The following is a 21,215-nucleotide window of genomic DNA, read 5'->3' on the forward strand; positions in this document are numbered from 1 at the left end:
TAACAGTTCTTTCCCTGCTGTTTTATCATTTTTATGTTTATTCTCCATCCAGTGAAATTAAAGCTTCTTAAAAAGCAGAAATATACTGATAATACTTTTCATCTCCTCTCCTCAGTACCAAAATATTCTGTTTGCGATCACTTGCAAGCAGTTTCCGTGTTCAGAAAATTTTCTTATATGTGTATGCATTATGAACATGTATGTGTGTTCATGTTGAGAGAAACAAATCCTTAATTCCTTTCTTTGTGTTCTATAATTAATATCATAGGGAAATTTAAAAATTATGTAAAGTTACTTTTGTTATACAGTAGTCACTAAACATTTATCAAATGATATGAACAATGTCAAGGTAATGAATTATCCTTCATAAAAACTGGCAAATTTTTCTCTTTTTCTAAAGTCTTTGACAGTTTCTGCTTTCCACATTCATGGAAACTCATACCATTGACTTTTAGTTTATCTAGCAAGATTGTATAAGCCTGCTATCTCCACATAAATTTGCTATGAATCATAGTATAAAATATTGTTAGAAAAAAGTTTCTACCATGCAGTCCTTAAAAAGTTGCTTAGAAATAAAGAGTGTATATATATATATATATGTATATATATATACACACACACACACATATATATATAATATTTATATATAAATTAATTGTTTTAGGCCATTTCAAATGCTAGAGTCAGGGTGTCATCTTTTAGAATTGAAAGGTATCATAGAGTCCCAGATCTATACTTTAAAAATTAGATAACATCATGAGATGATTTTCTGATATGTTAAAATTAGGTACTTTAATTCTACTTCCTTTTTTTTTTTAATGGTGTTTGTATGCAGATAATAACTTTCCAATTTGATATTAGTCCATTAAATGAAGCTAGTAATGGTAATGCTTTCAATGGTAAACTGACCAGCACTAAAACTTGTATATATTTGTAAAATAAACAGCATTAAACTCAGTGCCCTTGAGACAGCGGTAAGGCACTCGGCTCACTGTGGTGGTGATGGTTTAGTTGCCAAGTCATGTCCAACCCTTGTGACCCCATTGGCTCTGGTCCTCCAGACTCCTCTGTGCATGGGATTTCCCAGACAAAAATACTGGAGAAGGTAGCCATTTCCTTCTTCAGGGATCTTCCTGACCCAGGGATCAAACCCATGTCTCCAGAATTACAGGTGGATTCTTTACTGCTGGGTTTACATAAAATTCAGAAATCCAACTCCTACTGTTGGCCAGTTTCTCTGACCTTTTGTTTCTATGTTCAGACTCTCTAGAGAGCAAACCTACTGTTCAGTTTTATATGTAATCTCTATAGTAATGATAAAATCTGTCTGAGCACCGACCTTTGAAATACATACTGATGTTCATATCAAATTACTTGTAAAACCTCTGTCTTTTATTCTTCCAGGGAATACATTTCCTTCAGTAACTCAACTGGATATCTTACAGTTTGCATTTTTTACTCCTCTCTCTCCCTATTTAATCCTTTTATCCCAGTGCATCCCATCACCCATCAGTTCTGTGTATTCTACCACACTAGACCAGAGTGCCTCTTGTTAGTACAGACTGAGCAGTAATCTTTCTAAAAGGGAGTCTTAAATGGCATGAAAAAGAGCCACAAAAACAAGCCATGTGGAGGCTAAATAATATGCTTCTTAACGACTAATGGATCTCTGAGGAAATATAAAGTCACCCAAAGACAAATGAAAATGAAAACATGACAATTCAAAACTTAAGGGATGCAGCAAAGCAGTTCTAACAGAAATGTATAGCTATACAGGTTTACATCAGGAAACAAACAAAAAAATCTCAGTTAAGCAACCTAACCAGACTCCTAAAGGAATTAGAAAAAGAGGAATAAACAAAACCCAAAGATAGTAGAAGGAAAGATATCATAAAGATAAGAGCAGAAATAAATGAAATCGATACTAAAAAAAACCCCAGTGAAACTAAAAACTAGCTCTTGAAAACAATAATTAAAAATGATAAGCCTTTAGCTAGACTCATCAGAAAAAAAGAGAAATGACCCAAATTAATAAAATCAGAAATGAAAAAGAAGTTACAACCAACACCACAGAAATGCCCAAAATCTTAAGAGACTACTATGAACAACTACATACCAATAAAATTGATAATCTAGACTAAAAAATGGAAAAATTCTTAGAAAGATACATTCTCCCAAGACTGAGCCAGGAAGAAATAGGAAATATGAACAGACCAATTACCAATAATGAAATTAAATCAGTAATTTAAAAACTCACAACAAAATTTGAGGATCAGATGGTTTTACAGGTGAACTCTACTAAACATTTAGAAAATAATTGAAACCTATCCTTCTCATACTATTCCAAAAAATTGCAGAGGAAGGAATACTTCCAAACTCATTCTATGAGGCTAGCATCACCCTGATCCCAGAACTAGACAAATATATTACAGAAAAAGGAAATTGAAGGCCAGTATCTCTGATGAACACAAATAATAAATGTTGGTGAGGATGTAGAGAAAAGGGAACCCTCATACATTGTTGGTGAGAATGTAAATTGATTCAGCAAGGGTGGAGGTGTCCACAAAATCTAAATAAAGAACTCTATACGACCCAGCATTTCCATCCCTGGATATGTATTCAAGAAAAACAAAAACACTAATTTGAAAAGATGCATGCTCCTCAATGGTCATAGTTGCATTATTTACAGTTGCCAAAGTATGGAAGCAACCTACATGTCCACCAATAGATGAATGGATAAAGAAGATTTGGTATATATACACAGTGGAATATTACTCAGACATAGAGAAGGAATGAAATTTTGCCAATTGAAGCAACATGGATGAATGTGGATGGCATTATGCTAAGTGAAAATAATCAGAGAAAAACAAATACTATACAATATTAGGAAAAGTAAAAGCGTTTGTCACAACTCATGTCTGACTCTTTGCAACTCTATGGACTGTCACCCACAAGGCTCCTCTGTCCATAGAATTTTCCAGGCAAGAATACTAGAGTGGGTTGCCATTCCCTTCTCCAGGGTGTCTTCCCAACCCAGGGATCAAACCCCGGTCTCCTGCATTGCAGGCAAATTCTTTACCATCTGAGCCACCAGGGAAGCTCGTGATAGTACTTATAGTGGAATCTAAAAAAATACAGCAAACTAATGAGTAAAACAGAAAAGAAACAGGTTCGTGGATATAGAGAACAGAGTGGTTACCAGTGAGGAGAGAAGTTGGGGCAACATAAAAATAGGAGAAAATGTTTATTATGGAATTATATGAAATCATGTATGTGAAACTTTTGAAAATTTTAAAGTACTGTAGAATTTAAAGAATATTTCTTTCAATAAAAATGGTATATATGTGTACAAAAAAGCATATCAACATAATGTTTGAACATAATTAAAAGCTGCTACTTCTACTTACCTGCATACCTATAATAGTTTTTTAATCAAAAATTGGATATTTAGATTTAAGATGACAGTGCATTAGTATAGAATATGAATCATACTATGACCATTTCTCTATAACATAGAGTTTCAGTGGTTTATTATGTTGGAGGCCAAAAATTGCCAGTTAAAGTAAAATACAAAAAAGTCACCCTAAGCAAAATGGGCATAAAAATGGAATGAATCAAAGTGACAAGAAATATTCTTGATAGTACTTGTACCTTTTTAACTGTCTTCTCAATAAGCATGTCTCCAACTGGCATTAGAATCCCCCCGAACAGAGCCACAACTGCACCGATGACAGCACCAGTGATGAGCCCACAGTTTCGATTGCAGCCCATGTTTCTTGCAGGGAAATTCTAAGTAGAATGAGTAGATCCTGTTGTAACAAAGAATATATCATTTTAATATCTGAAAACATATTCATCTGAGATGTTTTGGTTGCAACAGCATTTTTCAAAATGGGGTTGACCTAACATTGATAAATGGAATGTGTTTTGTAGCTTATAAACAACATTTCCCTACTTCAAAATGCCCTGAGAAAGGAAAATAAAAATGCCAACAGAATGAATGCTACAGACAAAAAAAAAAAATTTTTTTTCAATCTTGTGAGGATAATAAAAATTATAATGTGTTATGATCTCAGGTTTTCCCTCCCTAGCTTTGTTGTGGTAGAAATACCACTATGATGATTTTATTACTATTTCTGTCCACTTGAAGAACCATCTAGTTTTTTTAAAGAATTAATTGCATAGGTAAGGAAATAAGAAAAATTAGATTCTCCCCAAAATGTAAAAAGACAGAATTATAAGCAGTTTTTCATGGCAATTTATTTATTTTTTATCCATTATGATTTCCCTCGCCTGTGCCTAATACCTAAGATTCTTCCACTGTATATTAGGATGAACAAACAGATTCACATTGAGGTCCTCATGAAATGTATATCATCATTAGTTCCACATGATTTTTCCAATGTAAACAAACACCACACAAGGTTAAACAAATGATTCATTTTTCCTGTGGAATTTTATGTGTTCCTAGGCAAGTAGAGTGGGGTTTTTTATTAATTTCTTGGGGATAGAGTGTTACCTTTTATGGCTTTGGCCAGGGTGGTCATAATGCAATGAAACAAGTTATGTAAACCCTGATAATAATGACTAGATAATTCTCAGGTAGAATCCCCTTTGCTAAGTATAATTGTACATCCCCTCACAGTTTTCATGGAACCATAAAATTAGTCAATATTAATGTCCTTTGCGACTCTGACAGATGGAATATGAATTGTTTTAAACATTACTGAACTACTGTTTCTAAAATGGTATATATGTGAATATTTGCCTGTTTTGGGACTATATGCTGTCATAGTCGAGAGTATACAAGACCTATCCCTGAATCATTTCCCTTTACTCAAGCAGCCCCATGGACTACAGGGAAGGGTCCCAAGAACGTCCACTGGATGATCCAGGGAGCAACGGGCTCTTCAGTGTCTTCCTCTCAAAACCTGAAAACTCATTATTATGCCTTTCAAGGACCCTGAGCCCAGAGATATCAAGTCATGGGCAGACTGGGTGCTGCCTAGGTTCTGTCTGCTTTGACCTAAAATTGAAGTGAAATAGTTCACACAGTCCACTGCTGATGAGTCAAGTGCAAGAAAACAGTCAGTAATTTATTCTGTTGAGTTGCATGGTTAGATAGTTACTAGCCTAACACTGGTCTCGATCATATAAACAAAGAAAGAAGTTTTGCTGTAACATTCCTGCATACATGTACTGAAAGGTGAGATTGAATTTATCTACTTTTTCAAATTTTGAACTCCCTGACTCACTTTTGTTACCTTGATATAAATTTACATTTTTTTTTAAAGAATAGGCAAGATATTTCTCATGAGTTTTGTCCTGCTCTCTCAGCAGCTTTGCTCTCTATGGTTTCACTTACCCACGGTCAAACAAGGTCAACTGAGTGTAATGAAACCATAGAATAAGGGGGAGTTCTACTTATGGCTTGGTGCTATCTGTGATTTCAGCCACACGATGAAGGTTTTAGAAGGTATCTGCCCACACCTGTGGAAAACACCTGTACTTGTGTTCATTTATTATGCTTCAGTATCTTGTCACCATGAGGGAATGTTGCCATTCTAATCGTACTTTAACCTTATACTTCATACTACAAAATTCCAAATAGACTTGACCCTTGAACAACACAGAAGGGCTACAGACATGGACCCTGTACACAGTGGAAAAAAAATCCTGTCTAACAAACAGTGTAGCCCTTCTTATCTGTGGCTCTGCATCCATGGATCAGCCAGCTACATATTGTGGATCAGGTAGTATTGTGATATTTACTGAAAAAATTCTCTAAAAGTACACCCACAAAGTTTAAACCTGCTATGTTCAAGGGTTACCTGTAGTTTTATTCACCTGCAGCAAAAAAGGGACAAACACATTATGCAAGACATACACTGAGTACATAAGAGAAAAGTTCAAGTTACTCAGCACATTCTACTCAGCTGCTTTTCCACTAATGTTTATATTCAAAAAGCAGTGTTGTTTCTATCCACTCTTCTCTCAAATGCAGCTATGTAGAGCATATAATATTTCTACCTTACACGATTGGTTGTCTTAATAATGTAGCTTCTTACATATTGAAATTTGTTTTACCTGCTAACTTTAAGTTTTGTTCATCATTGTTATTTCTTTGTCATAAGAAACAGTAAGATATAGATACCTGTAGCAATTTATTGCTTGCTTAAAGTGCTTAAATTTAGGAAATGGAGAATAATCACAGGTTTAGGAAAGAAAACTAATTATTGGGACTTAGGTCAGGAAGGAAATGGCAACACACTCCAGTATTCTCCCTTGGAGAATCATGGACAGTGGAGCCTGGCGGGTTACAGCCCATGGGGTCGCAGAAGTCGGACACGACTTAGTGACTAAACCACCACCACCAGGTCAAGAAGAGAAAATAAAAAGGCAGATTTGATTTATAAGGTATCACTATCTTATACCTTTCTTGAGTCTGTAGGGAAATTAGCTCTACCATTTCAGAGATTATACATTTTATTCCTTTTGTAGAATTCACGAGTATATCTACATGTGGGCTATCTTTAAAAGAACTAAGAGTTTCTCTGGTTTTTCTTTTCTGTCAAATCAATGGAGTGTTTCTGGAATGAACTTACGAGCATTATGCCTTTCCTCTATGTTAGAAATCCGGTGGCAGAAACTGAGACTGAGCTATAAGAAGCTTCTCCAATGAATAGGTCAGAATATTAGAGAAAGTTGCCTGAAAATCTGTAATAACTCAGATATGTGGATAGTGCTTTGTTCCCTGGGAAATGCCACCAAGGAAAACCTTGAAGTGAGTGTTAGTCGCTCAGTCATGTCCAACTCTGTGACCCAATGGTCTGTTCATGGGCTTCTCCAGGCAAGGATACTGGAAGATCCCCTTCTCCAGGGGATCTTTCCAACCCAGGGATCAAACCTGGGTCTCCTGCATTGCAGGCAGATTCTTTACCATCTGAGCTACCAGGGAAGCCCAAGAAAAGTCTTGGCCAGAAGTAAAATTTCCTGGGTTGTGAACTACAATACTTTAAAACAATTTTGGGTTACAAAAGTTATACTTGTGCCATCAATGAATGCCAGGATCTAGATGACCCAGTTTTAGAGTTTTGGTTATGATTATTGCAACAGCAGGTGGAATATGAATGATGAAAGTTGCTTTTCACAGTCTTACATGATTTCTAGGTGTGTTTACAAAGCTATGATTCCCTAGCCATGAATAAGATGTAGATTCACATCCAGCTAGTTAAATCAGTCGTTTAAATCTTGTGTTTCAGCATGTGGAAACACAAAGTCATTAAACTAATACTTATTTTACACACAATCCCAGTATACAAAGATAATTAAAAGAAAAGCTATTCTGGTCAAAGTATGGACTCTGAGTCATCCCCAAAGAACCCAAGGGCTCTGTGGAAAATGTTTAAATATTTAGGTTAGGGGATCTCCAACACCTTTTCTCATTGAAATTACCAAAAACCTTCCAATTTACTTGTGCATTTCTATCCTATCAGAATATATGGAGCTAAAATATATAATAGAAAAAAAAACATAGACATAAAATGATACACTTCACTAAATGGTACCTCTCACATATTAGAACTTACAACTGTTTTGGTGACAGTCTTAAAAAATTAAAACAAGAAATGCATTGGACTTCATGTAGTATACTAAAGATTCTTCTAGAAGCAATCTTATCTTTTAGAGTACTTTTGGAATACTTGATTACCGGGACTGCTATAAGCTTGAAATGATTCGCTTGGATTCATATTGGTTTAAATAGAACTGTCTGAAGCCATTTTTGATGTATCCAAGATGAAAATACTATTAGCTTTTTTTTTCTACCTCAAGTTTTACTGTAAGTTGTAAGATACTATACAGTCTGCAGGAATTATACTGATTCTGGGCTTTGAAGTCAAGTAATTTAGGTCAATTCTGAGTTTTAATATTATATAGTTTCTCTGTGGCTCAATTTTCTCTAACTGGATATGATATATATCATGTAAGCTTTCAAATGTCAGTTCAACTCAGTTGTGTCCGACTCTTTGTGACCCCATGGATTGCAGCACACCAGGCTTCCCTGTCCATCACCAACTCCTGGAGCTTACTCAGACTCATGTCCATTGAGCTGGTGATGCCATCCAAACATCTTAGCCTCTGTCATCCCCTTTTCCTCCCACCTTCAATCTTTCCCAGCATCAGGATCTTTTCAAATTTCAAATGTCAAATCAGATTAAATGAGATAAAAATTCCTATCACACCATGTTATTTTTATTTCAAATGTTATTATGACGTATTATTTTAAACAATCATAAGAGTAAAATAGTATTGCATATTGACCAAGTATTATTTTTGTAAATCTCATAAACATAGTTTACACAAGTAGGAATGATTATTTGCAAAACACTTGAGACTACCATAAAATCTGATGAGATGATTTGTCCTTTATATATACAGAAACTAAGACTATCATGCAAATAGAATTGCAGCTTCTAGTTTAGAACAGTGCTCTTTGAAACTTCCAGGTATGACTTGGGCCAGTGAACCAAAAAAAAGAAAAAGAAAAACACCTTGTGATTGAATCAGAAGATAGAGAACCAGTTCCCTCAGGACCGAAGAGTCCACGACTCAAGTATATGTGAATAAACTTCAAGGCAAAGTACAAATTTTTCAGTACACTCTGGCCTAATACCTCTCTGGTTATAATTTTGAGATCCTCCCAGGTTAATCTTGGAGAAGGCAATGGCACCCCACTCCAGTACTCTTGCCTGGAAAGTCCCATGGACGGAGGAGCCTGGTAGGCTGCAGTCCATGGGGTCGCGAAGAGTCGGACACGACTGGGCGACTTCACTTTCACTTTTCACTTTCACTCATTGGAGAAGGACATGGCAACCCACTCCAGTGTTCTTGCCCGGAGAATCCCAGGGATGGGGGAGCCTGGTGGGCCACCGTTTATGGAGTCGCACAGAGTTGGACACGACTGAAGTGACTTAGCAGCAGCAGCAGGTTAATCTGATCTCTGGTGATTATGTATTGGATTTATCTTTATGGTCTTATAATGATTCTGGTAAATGAAAAAAAAGTCTATGTATTTTTTTTCTCAAAATCCAGTTGACCACTGGACTTTCCACATGACAAAATTTTTGCAATTTTTGAACTGATATTAAAAGCAATGTTTCTTTTACTATTTTAATACCACATAGTGAAGAAAAGACTGAAAAGTACTTGCAAAGTACTTGCAAAAGTACTTGAAAATACCTTTCAATATATAACTTGATAATTCTGGAAACTGAGATACAGAAAATGTATGCCATTGCAGTTATGTATGAATTCCATTACTAATTAAATTATAACTTTAAATTTCTTCAAAATGATTTATTCTTATTTAAATTTGGTATCATCACTCAGGAAAATAATGCACTGATATTTGTCATAAGCTTCCTAAGTAGCTAAAATCATTCATTCTGATTTGTTTTTATTATGTTACCAAGTTTTATATAATTTATACAAAATTATTAAATTTAGAATCATTATTTGAAATTAATATAACCTAACATTCCCAGTAGCAATTATAATAGCTCTGTTCACTTAAAAATAACATGTCCAAAAACACATTGCATTTCACCATGTAGAAAATGTCAAATTCACCAAAAATGGGGTAATTCAGATAGAAAGTTAAACTAATAACTCTAAAATAATAAGTAGTTAATAATTGCATAGAAGGAAGCATGTTGGTATAAGGGTAAGAAATCACTTATAAGAAATAATTCTATATTTATTTTCATTAATGCTGATTTTCATTCATAATTTAAATGAAAAATCATATATAAATAGCTTAAGTAGACAATGAAAGTTCTGCAGTTAATTGCATTGGATAGTACATTATTTTAAATATTCACAAATATGTACAGATAAACATAAGATTTTAAACAAGAAGCAAAATGCCATAGACTAGTGGACAAGGTTTTAATATTTTTTTTACAAATAAAAGTTAAGAAGATTGATAAGTTATAAAACAACACAAACCTAATTTTTTTAAAAAAGCCTGATGACCTCAAGAAAATTCCTTCTTGCTATTGTTGTTCTGTAACATCTTAAAAGTTTTTATATAGTAGTGTCATCTCCTACCATTTGGAAGATAGAAATCTTTTATTAAAAAATGAAAAAAACATTGACTCACCTTTAAAAAAGGTTAAAAAGGATTTTTCAGTCAAATGCTCCAACATTTGAACAGTTAATTCTTAGTAGGATCAAATGATATTCCCTAGAGAACCTTACACTGAAATCCTGATTTCAGTCTATGATTACATAAAGTTTGAAAGTTTAAATATGCTTTAAGGAAAAAAAGAGAGAGATAGACAATGCCACATCTCAGTGAGTGTTTCGTTGCAAGAGAAATTTAAAAGAAGAGAAAGAAACCCACATTCATCTTAATACTGATGTGGATCCTTAGAGTCTATTTTTTGTATTCTGGTGAAGATCCATTGCCCATATCTGAGATCCTCTGAAGCTCTTTGTGTGCGTGTGTGTGTGTGTGTGTGCACACGCGCGCTGTTTTCCATCCAAGCCTATCAGCTGCCAAAGAGACAAAAGGAACTAACTTGCTGAGTGGCCTTTAATACACTCAGTTTTACTACACGATCATTATTTCAGATGATAAACTAAGACCTGGGGATGGATAGGAAGTGCAGATCAGAGAATTATCAGTCTGACTTTCCTGCATGATATAACTTGAAAAACTCATTTCATGAAGTTTAAATAAAGTACACTTTCCCATACAGCATTAATCTAAAGGGTGCTGAGGCTAATAACTGCAAAACAAAACTGGAGACTGTCAGTCAACAAGGATGACAGACAGACTTTAAAAAAGGAAATAGCCTATTGTTCTAACTGGAAGCTCTTCACTATCATTTTCTGTTCGTTTTACAGAAGTTTCATGACCACCGAAAAGTTCTTCTATGCAAACTAAAAATCATTAAATTTATCTTCAATCTCTTCAGATAAAAAGACAACCATCACATAACACTTAAATAATTCTACTATTTAAGATGAATTTTTAATGTAAAAAAAGTGTACACATAAGTTACTTTAAAATAGTCATTATTTTAAAATCTAACCAAATAAAAGGCCTTGCTCTTTGAGAGAAAGACCCTCCCAGGTGGCGCTAGTGGTAAAGAACCTGCCTGCAAGTACAGGAAACATAAGAGATGAGGGTTCGATCCCCTAGAGGAGGAAATGGCAACCCATTCCAGTATTCTTGCCTGGAGAATCCTATGGATGTAGGAGCCTAGCAAGCTACAGTCCTTGGGATTGCGAAGAGTTGGATATAACTGAAGCGACTTAGCTTGCCCACAAACTTATATCCATATATATATGGACTAGTGCATACAGTGAATCATAACTTCTGCTACTTGCCTCTTTTAATATCAGGTACCTTGGAGATATTCTCATATTATGAATAGTAGTAACTGTTTCTTTTCAATTATTGAAAAATAGTCCGTAATAAAAGCGTATTGTGTTTTAAATAACCCATATCATATTTAATGGAACTTTTGAGTTTTCCTGTTTACTGAGCTTACAAAAACAATGTTAAAAATTCATATGTGTGGTTTTATTTATGTACTTGGGCCTAGTAAACAGCAAAAGTGAAATTTCTGGATCAATAATACATACTTTCTTTTGGTAGAAAGAGTATTAGCAAATTTCTTTTTATACATGTACCCAGCAGTGTTTGCAAATGCCTGTCTCAATATCACACACACTGGTTCATACTGAACTTTTTTTTTAACAAGTGCTTATTTTATTGGTAAATAATTTAGTGAAGTTTAACCTATTAATTATATTGGCGTTTGTATTTTAAAGTAATTCTGCTAATATACTTGCTCATCTTTTTTTTTCCTTGGGGTATGTTTGTCCTTATTAATTAATAATGAAATAGCTACGCTTTTAACGTTTGACCCTTTAAAAAAGATTTTTTTTAATTTTAAACTTTATTTTTAAGATTATTTAAAATTCCAGTTTTTATAAACTTTAATAAATAAACTTTCTTCTAGCTTTTGTATGGTTTCAGAAAATCCTTTAGGACAGTATTTCTCAATCAGCTGAATCATGGACTTTATCCCTTGTGAAGTGAAAGAGGAAGAGTAAAGTACATTGTGTAATTGTAAATATTACAACATATTTAGGAAGCAGATGACAGATGCATAATAAAGAGTTCTAGATGGGGGATCACAGAGTCCAATTTCTGACAACAGCGCTATTAATAATAATAGGTTTTGCGAACTGAGCCTCATATAGTCATCATATTCCTGATTTTCTTTCTTGTTAAAGAAACTAACTCTAGAGCCTACATACAGTTTCAAGCTGAAGATTAAATCATATGGTAGATTTAAATTTAAGATGTAAAGATGAATGCAGATTTTATATAGTAGATAAAAATGTTTAAGTGATTCATTCTTTTTTGTAGTCTAACAAATGAAAAGAATTTTATTATATGCTTTGCATTTCTAGATTGTAAGGGCAGTCAAAGACCTATACATTTTAATAATGATACGGTCACAGAGTTAACATGTATTGGGAGCTTACTATCTGTCAGTTATTGAAAAAAGTGTTTCACGTATGTTATCTCATTGACCTTGTATGTTCTTTAGACAACTAGTTGAGGTCACACAACTAATATATGCCAAAACAAGGATTAAAACCCCAATCATCTGACTGAAGAGCCCATATACTTTTCTGAAAGAAAAAATATATATACATATATAAATGAGTTCTTGGTCAATACCTAACTTTACATATTCTTTTTAAGACATTTGTACAAAACTGAATAACAGTTTTAAATAACCTGATGTTAGAAAGTTGTATCTAAATTCAACAGACAAGAAATGAAAATGAATATATTCTGTATGTGGCTAGTAATAAAATTATTTTGAGATTAAATAAATTTTATCCTAAAGACCTGTAAAGTACACAGTACACATACACTGTAAAGTATTTCACAGTATTAGTTACCAGGATAAAACAATAAGGTAAAATTTGTGTCATCACTTTAATCCTTGGGGTAACTAATCATGGATATTTACACACACATATTTGTGCATATGTGTGTATAGCACACATAATTATGTGTGTATCTATATATACATGAACACCTATATTTTCAATCACTACCTTGTTCATTTACAGAAGTATTAAGCCAGTGGTAGGCTCTACCTGATTTATATGGTGAGTAGGGGCTTCACATGCAGGAATAAATATTATATGTACATAGTTTAAAAAAAGAATATTAAATACATAAAGCATATTAAGTACACAATAATGCCCATGAAAGCTTGAGAGATTAAAATTGAGGTTTCTATACAACTTTTAAAAGAAAATTTCAAGGACATTGCTAAAGATAAAATCCATAATATCAAGGTCGTTAAAGTTTAGACTTAAGCCATGTAATCTAATGAATAAAAACACAGGATGAAAGTAAACCTACTTCATCAAAGATATAAAATAAACTTACCCATGTATTTCATAGAAGCTGTGGTAGGAGCTGTGTGTAAAAGACAGATTAAAGCGAGAGCGCCTCAGTGTGTGTGGATAGCTCTCATGTGGGCAGAGCTAGATCAATATGTAATTTCAAAGGCTACCTAAAAATCTTGGCAGACATCATCTTTACTTGTTTGCACAGCTGACTCAACTCTCTAAGGAGAGGGAAAAAAATCATTTTTATGTTCTTATCTATATATACATACATATGTATGTGCACACATATATGCACGTGTGCACACACATGCATGCTTATGGGTGTGTATACCTTGTCCTTCCCTTTGTTTATCTGCCTCAAAATTTTATATGTAACAGGAAATGTTTTTGTCTTTTAGACTTTTTATTTTGTATTGGGATGTAGACCAGTAAGAAACAATGTTAATTGTTTGATAGTTTCAGGTGAACGGGGAAGGAACTCAGCCATACAGGTACATGTATCTGTTCTCCCCCAAACTCGCCTCCCATCCAGCCTGTCACATAACACTGAGTGGAGTTCCATGTGCTTTACAGTGGGTCCTTGTTGGTTATCTATTTTAAATATAGCAGTGTGTACATGTGTACATGTCCATCCCAAACTCCCTAACTATCCCTTCCCCCCATCCTTCCCCCAGTTTCTCTGTTGGTCTCTTTCTGTTTTGTAAGTATGTTCATTTGTATAATTTCCTTTTATGTTCCACATATAAGGAATGTCATATGATATTTATCCTTCTCTGTCTGACTTACTTCACCTATTATGACAATCTTTAGGTCCATCCATGTTGCTGGAAATGACAGTATTTCATTCTTTTTAATGGCTGAGTAATATTCCACTGCATATATTTCTTCTTTATCCATTCCTCTATTGATGGACATCTAGGTTGCTTCCATGTCTTGGCTATTGCAAACAGTGCTGCAATGAATATTGAGGTGCATGTATCCTTTCAGATCACATTTTTCTCTGGATATATGCCCAGGAGTGGGATTGCAGGGTTATATGGTAGATCTATTATTTTTGGTTTTAAGAAACCTCCATACTATTCTCGCTGGTGCCTGTACCAATTTACATTCCCACCAAAGTATAGGAGGGCTCCCTTCTCTCCACATCCTCTCTGGATTTATGTAACAGAAAGTTTTTGTCAGGACTGAGAAGTTAAGGTTCAAATTCTTTAGGCACCCACTCAAATAAATGATTCCAGTTTGGAGCTTGAATGCTGCCAGCTGAAGTTGAGGGTTATCCTTGTTTGTTTCCATCCAAGCACTTTATTAGGAGTAAAGAGGCTTCCTTTTTGAGCCAACAGATAACCTCTTTATCTTCCTTATATTGTGCCCATTTATCTGAAGCTCTTGAAGTATACGAAATACACATAATCCCTCTATCACTTAGCAGCCCTATTGAAAAGAAGTACTAAACTTTTCCCAATGTAAGCTTTCCAAAATTAGAATTCTTTAAGTTGCTACCCTAAATATTGAATGGAAAAACTGTGTTCCATGCTTATGTTTAGAGAACTGGATTGAAGGAATTATCGGTGGAACATATGTCATGCTTATATGTTTGGTGACTCCTTAGAAGGGCTATTTAGTTTGCAATATTTCCCAAATATTTACCCAGAGAACCAAATTTTCCCATATAGTATCTGTTATCATACCCCAGAACTGGTGTTCTAAGTTATACCATTTAGTAAATGTTACTACAGGATATTTTAGTCCTTAAATATAAGGTTCTTCAAGGTTTCCAGATTATTACACAGGTAATATATAGGCTCTTGATGACTTCAAAGAGAACCATAAAAACTTTGCCTTTGAGAGGGCCTTTTGTTATTTAAAGTTGGGTTTTTTTTTAATGATAATATAACTTAGCAAACTCTCCATGGCTTAACATGACAGCAATTTCTTTCTTTCTCATAACACTTTCTGGTGAGGCAGCGCTCCACCCCAGGGAGTCTTGCTGATGGGAATCTCTGCATGCTGTCAGGCATGGCAGCAGGTGATAGAACCTCAGTGCTCTGCCGTGCTTCCTAGAGAGCATCGTGTGGCACTTCCTAGGAAGCGTTGCATGGAACTTCCATCCATAGACTGTCAGCCAGAATTTATTACAAATTGCTTCTAATTGTAGGGGTCTGAGAGATGCAGGCGAATGGACAAAATATTTGGGGCCACCTCTGTCTCTGCCACAGCAGACAACACTCCTTATCTCCTTTTTGTGAAGAAAATTGCCATGGCATTAACAGATTGATATCTTCTGAATTTCATAATAGTGTAAATCTAGATATTGTACAGTGGTGAATATAGAGTTTCCCACAGAATGAGGATGTATTCAATGTGAAGGAAGATTGAATCATTAGTATTTCACATTTAAGGGAAGTTTCAGAAAGTTACTGAAGGATATTGAAGTCATGTTTAGAATTCGCTTAATTGGTAGCTATGTAGTTACAGGAAAGTGTCATGTGATACAAAAAGTTAATAAAATAGTGCAGTTACTACCATAATCTGATGATAAAAGTTAGCATGCCAGTGCAAGCCAAAGAACAGAGGAAACAACTATTTCAAATATTGAGAACATTTTGTGTACCTCATTCTGCCCTTATGTTATTCAGTCACTCAGTCGTGTCTAACTCCTTGAAGCCCCATGGACTGCAACACACCAGGCTTCCCTTTCCTTCACCAACTCCTGGAGCTTGCACAAACTCATGTCCATTAAGTCAGTGATGCCATCCAACCATCTCATCCTCTGTCATCCCCTTCTACTCCTGCCTTCAATCTTTCCTAACATCAGGGTCTTTTGTTGGCTCTTCTCATCAGGTGGCCAAAGTATTGCAGCGTCAGCTTCAGCATCAGTACTTCTAGTGAATATTCAGGACTGATTTCCTTTAAGACTGACTAGTTTGATCTCCTTGCAGTCCAAGGGACTCTCAAGAGTCCTCTCCAACACCACAGTTCAAAAGCATTAATTCTTCGGCACCCAGCTTTCTTTATGGCCCAACTCTCACATCTGTATATAACTACTGGAAAAACCATAGCTTTGACTAGATGGACATTTGTTGGCAAAGTAATGTCCCTGCTTTTTTTTTTTTTTCTTTTTGTCATGTCCCTGCTTTTTAATGTGCTATGTAGGTGGGTCATAGCTATTCTTCCAAGGAGCAAGTGTCTTTTAATTTCATGGCTGCAGTCACCATCTGCAGTGATTTTGGAGCCCAAGAAAGTAAAGTCTGTCATTGTTTTCCATTGTTTCCCCATCTATTTGCCATGAAGTAATGGGACCAGATACCATCATCTTCATTTTTTGGATGTTAAGTTTCAAGCCAGCTTTTTTCACTCTCCTCTTTCATCTTCATCAAGAGACTCTTTAGTTTCTCTTTGCTTTCTGCCATAAAGGTAGTGTCATCTGCATATCAGAGGTTATTGATATTTCTCCTGGCAATATTGATTCCAGTTTGTGATTCATCCAACCTGGCTCTTCACATGATGTACTCTGCATAGAAGTTAAATAAGCAGGGTGACAATATACAGCCTTGACATACTCCTTTCCCGATTTGGAATCAGTCCATTTTTCCATTTTCAGTTCTAACTGTTGCTTCTTGACATGCATACAGATTTCTCAGGAGGCACAGAAGATGGTATGGTATTCTCATCTCTTTAATAATTTTCCACACTTTGTTGTGATGCACACACTCAAAGGCTTTAGCATAGTCAATGAAGCAGAAATAGATGTTTTTCTTGAATTGTCTTGCTTTTTCTATGATTCAACAGATGTTGTCAATTTGACTCTGGTGCCTCTGCCTCTTCTAAATTCAGCTTGAACATCTGGGAGTTCTTGGTTCATGCACCGTTGAAGCCTAGATTGGAGAATTTTGAGAATTGGAGAATTATTTTGGGATTGAAATCAAAACGCCTTTTCCAGTTTTGTAGCCACTGCTGAGTTTTCCAAATTTGCTGGCATATTGAGAGCAGGACTTTCACAGTATCATCTTTTAGGATTTGAAATAGTTCAAGTGGAATTCCATCACCTCCACTAACTTTGTTTGTAGTGATGCTTTCTAAGGCCCACTTGATGTTGCATTCCAGCATGTTGGCTCTATGTGCGTGATCACACCATCATGATTATCTGGGTCATGAAGATCTTTTTTTGTATAGTACTTCTGTGTATTCCTGCCACCTCTTCTTAATATCTTCTGCTTCTGTTGGGTCCATACCATCTCTTTCCTTTATTGTGCCCTTATTTACATGACATGTTCCCTTGGTTTCTCTAATTTTCTTGAAGAGATCTGTAGTCTTTCATATTCTGTTGTTTTCCTCTTTCTTTGCATTGATCCCTTAGGAAGGCTTTCTTATCTCTCCTTGCTATTCTTTGGAACTCTGCATTCAGATGTGTGTATCTTTCCTCTTCTTTCTATTCTTCACTCGGCACTTTATATTCCTGTACAGATTCAGGGTATTACAATGATTTTTCTTTTAAGACCAGGAAATAAATTATGTGAAGCAAGCAAAATAGCAACATCCAACAGTATTTTTGAAAACTTCACTTTGTATTCGTAATCATTATTTTTTAAAATTTCCTTTAAAAATTGTTTTTTAATTTTTACAATGTTGTTTCATGAATCAGTCATATTTATACTTACCTTGCCTCCCTCTATCCCGCTCCTGCAGATCATCACAGACACCAGTCTAGGTTCCATGTGCTTCCACCAGCCATCTGTCTGACACCTGATAGTATATATTTCTTGATGGTACTTTCTCATTCATCCCATTCTCACCTCCCCCACTTTGTCCTTACGTCCGTTCTCTACATCTCTGTCTCCATTCCCTCCCTACAAATAGATTAATCAATGCCATTTTTCTAGATTCTTCTTGTTTTTCTATATGTCTTGCTGAATGTGCTAAGAAATAAATCTCCTAGCTGCTTGTTATGTGGGCCTTTTCTTGGGCTTTTGTTTGCAGTAGTGAACCTGGAAGAATGATGTAATCCTGCCCCTAAACCATGAGAGGTGTTGCTTACTGCTTGCTGTTAAAGTGATGGATCCCTGAAACTCAATCTTCCTGAGCTACAGTATAATCTTACTATGTGCCCAACAGCCATTTGAGCTTGTTGCATCTCCCGTGTGAGACTTGAGGTCCAGGGGAACTGACTTGTGCTTTTTACTGAACTATAGCAGAATCTTTTGTCTCTGATCCAGGAGTATCATGCGTCTTTTGCCAGCATCCATGTACAGTTTAGATTAACTTACTATCTTGTAACTAGGGTAAATTCAAATCCAGGGTAAAACAGTTACAACATGGTAATAATGAACTTTCAGTGCTTTCCATATTAAGTTGAATAATCTTTCCAGGGCTACTAATTTTGACAGAGAAGAAGTATGAGTTATAAGACAATCAACTCACAGATATTATAACCTATCAAAGTTACAAGGTCTTAATTAACATTTGAGTGCTTACTCTATATATTCACTGTGGAAAGAACTAAAGTTCTTTAACTTGTTTAATGCATTAACTTAGTTAATCCTCAAAACCACTCTATGATGGAGATATGAGTACCTTCATTTTACAGATGAGGAGACTAAGAAATGGAGGGGTTAATTAATTTTTATAAGGTCACACAGTAAGTGGTAGGCCTGGAATTCAAACCCCAGGCACCAGAAGCAAATTTCTATCTATCATATTTAAAGAAATGAGATAAAGGAATTTTAAATTTATTCATAATAGAAACAAGAACAGCTGTCACAAAGCATAAAAACCAAATTGAAGAAGGATTTTTAAAATATTAAGAACCTTAGTTTGCAAATATCTACCCATAAAAAGGAAAGCAAATCTAAATGTCATTGTCCAACAAGTATAAGTAAAATCTGGGAAGAGAGTAAATAAATGAGTTTGGGCCCCACCAATTCAAGGTATGATTAATACTCCTTATTTAATCATTCAGATAGCAGAGCAGTCCCATTCAGATGTTAACATGGATCTCTAACCCCCAAAGTCAGGGTTCTTGTTTGTGTGGCAAAGCAGTTCAGTCAGTTGAAGAGAATCTATTTTGTGTAGCCCCAGCTTTGTGTGACATATACTTTACATAGCTGTAATGTGTGTGCTAGTCCCTCAGAAGTGTGAGACTCTTTGCAACCCCGTGGACTGCCATGCTTCTCCATCCAGGCTTGTCCATCCATGGGATTCTCCAGGCGAGAATACTGGAGTGGGTAGCCATGGCCTCCTCCAGGGGATCTTCCCAATGCAGGGATCAAACCCAGGTCTCCCACACTGCAGCCAGATTCTTTACCATCTGAGCCCCCAGGGAAGTAATGTGTTAGTATAATTGTAGTGTTCCAGGAAACTATCGGGTTAACCAGGCTGCTAAAAATGATTACTCACGATACCAAGATCCATACAACTTAAGGACCTTCTGCTGCAGGGGTCACCCAACCATGAAACATAGGCCAGTACTGTTCCACTCTGTGTTTTATAAATAATTGTTTCTTGGAACACAGCCACGCCCAGTTGCTGGGTGTTGTCTATAACTGCTGTTGTGCTCCAGTGACGGAACTGAGTGGGGGCAACTGCCCCAGAGGCCGTATGACCTGCAAAGCCTGCAGTATTTCCTGTCAGGGCCTTTGCAGAAAAAGGTTTTAGATTCCTATTTCGGTGCCTTAAACACATGTTCATCAATGACAAATATGTTTTGTCTTTAGTTTTTACTAGAATATAGTTGATTTACAATGTTATGTTAGTTTCTGCTATACAACAAAGTGAAACAGCTATACATATGCCCACTCTTTTTTAGATACTTTTCCCATATGAGACATTGTAAAACATTGAGTAGAATTCTCTGCTATACGGTAGGTCCTTATTGGTTATATAAAACAGATAACAGATAATTGTGTATATCTCAGTCCCAGCCTCCCGATTTATCTCACCGCCCACTTACCCCTTGGTAACCGTGTTTGTTTTCTTCACCTGTAACTCCTATTTCTGTTTTTTGTAGATATTAATAAGTTCACTTGACCCTTTTCTAGATTCTGCATATTAACAATACCATGTTATTTAAATATCTTTACTTAAGATATCTTAAAAATACTTAAAAATATCTTCTTACTAAGCATGTATATAAAAGTAAGTGAAACATGCTTCTTAATGTTAAAAAGTGAACTCCTTATTGCCAAATTCAGACTAAAATTGAAGAAAGTGGAGAAAACCACTAGACCATCCAGGTATGACCTAAATCAAATCCCTTATGACTATACAGAGGAAGTGAGAAATTGATTTTTTTTTTTTTTAGTATTTTTTTTTAATTACTTCACAACATTTCAGTGGGTTTTGTCATACATTGATATGAGTCAGCCATAGATTTACACGTATTCCCCATCCCGATCCCCCCTCCCACCTCCCTCTCCACCTGATTCCTCTGGGTCTTCCCAGTGCACCAGGCCCGAGCACTTGTCTCATGCATCCCACATGGGCTGGTGATCTGTTTCACCATAGATAGTATACATGCTGTTCTTTTGAAACATCCCACCCTCACCTTCTCCCACAGAGTTCAAAAGTCTGCTCTGTATTTCTGTGTCTCTTTTTCTGTTTTGCATATAGGGCTATCGTTACCATCTTTCTAAATTCCATATATATGTGTTAGTATGCTGTAATGTTCTTTATCTTTCTGGCTTACTTCACTCTGTATAAGGGGCTCCAGTTTCATCCATCTCATTAGGACTGGTTCAAATGAATTCTTTTTAACGGCTGAGTAA

General features: G+C 35.6%; 1 protein-coding gene across 2 annotated transcripts in view; it reads right to left on the minus strand.

Moving 5' to 3' along the window:
- Positions 1 to 13,569, minus strand: part of LOC122438253 (platelet glycoprotein 4-like) — a 39,610-nt gene extending 26,041 nt beyond the window's left edge. The window contains exons 1-2 of one of the 2 annotated variants that reach the window (XM_043462929.1): positions 13,493 to 13,569; positions 3,652 to 3,809 (exon numbers count right to left, since the gene is read on the minus strand). In XM_043462929.1, coding sequence (XP_043318864.1) covers positions 3,652 to 3,771 — 120 coding nt within the window. In that variant the 5' untranslated portion in view covers positions 3,772 to 3,809; positions 13,493 to 13,569. Of the gene's footprint in view, positions 1 to 3,651; positions 3,810 to 10,162; positions 10,433 to 13,492 lie in introns of those variants that run through there. The other variant, XM_043462930.1, reaches the window with a different exon arrangement.
- Between the last annotated feature and the right edge of the window lie 7,646 nt (positions 13,570 to 21,215).

This window comes from Cervus canadensis, chromosome 3 (assembly GCF_019320065.1).
Source record: "Cervus canadensis isolate Bull #8, Minnesota chromosome 3, ASM1932006v1, whole genome shotgun sequence".
In the NCBI taxonomy this organism is placed as follows: domain Eukaryota; kingdom Metazoa; phylum Chordata; class Mammalia; order Artiodactyla; family Cervidae; genus Cervus; species Cervus canadensis.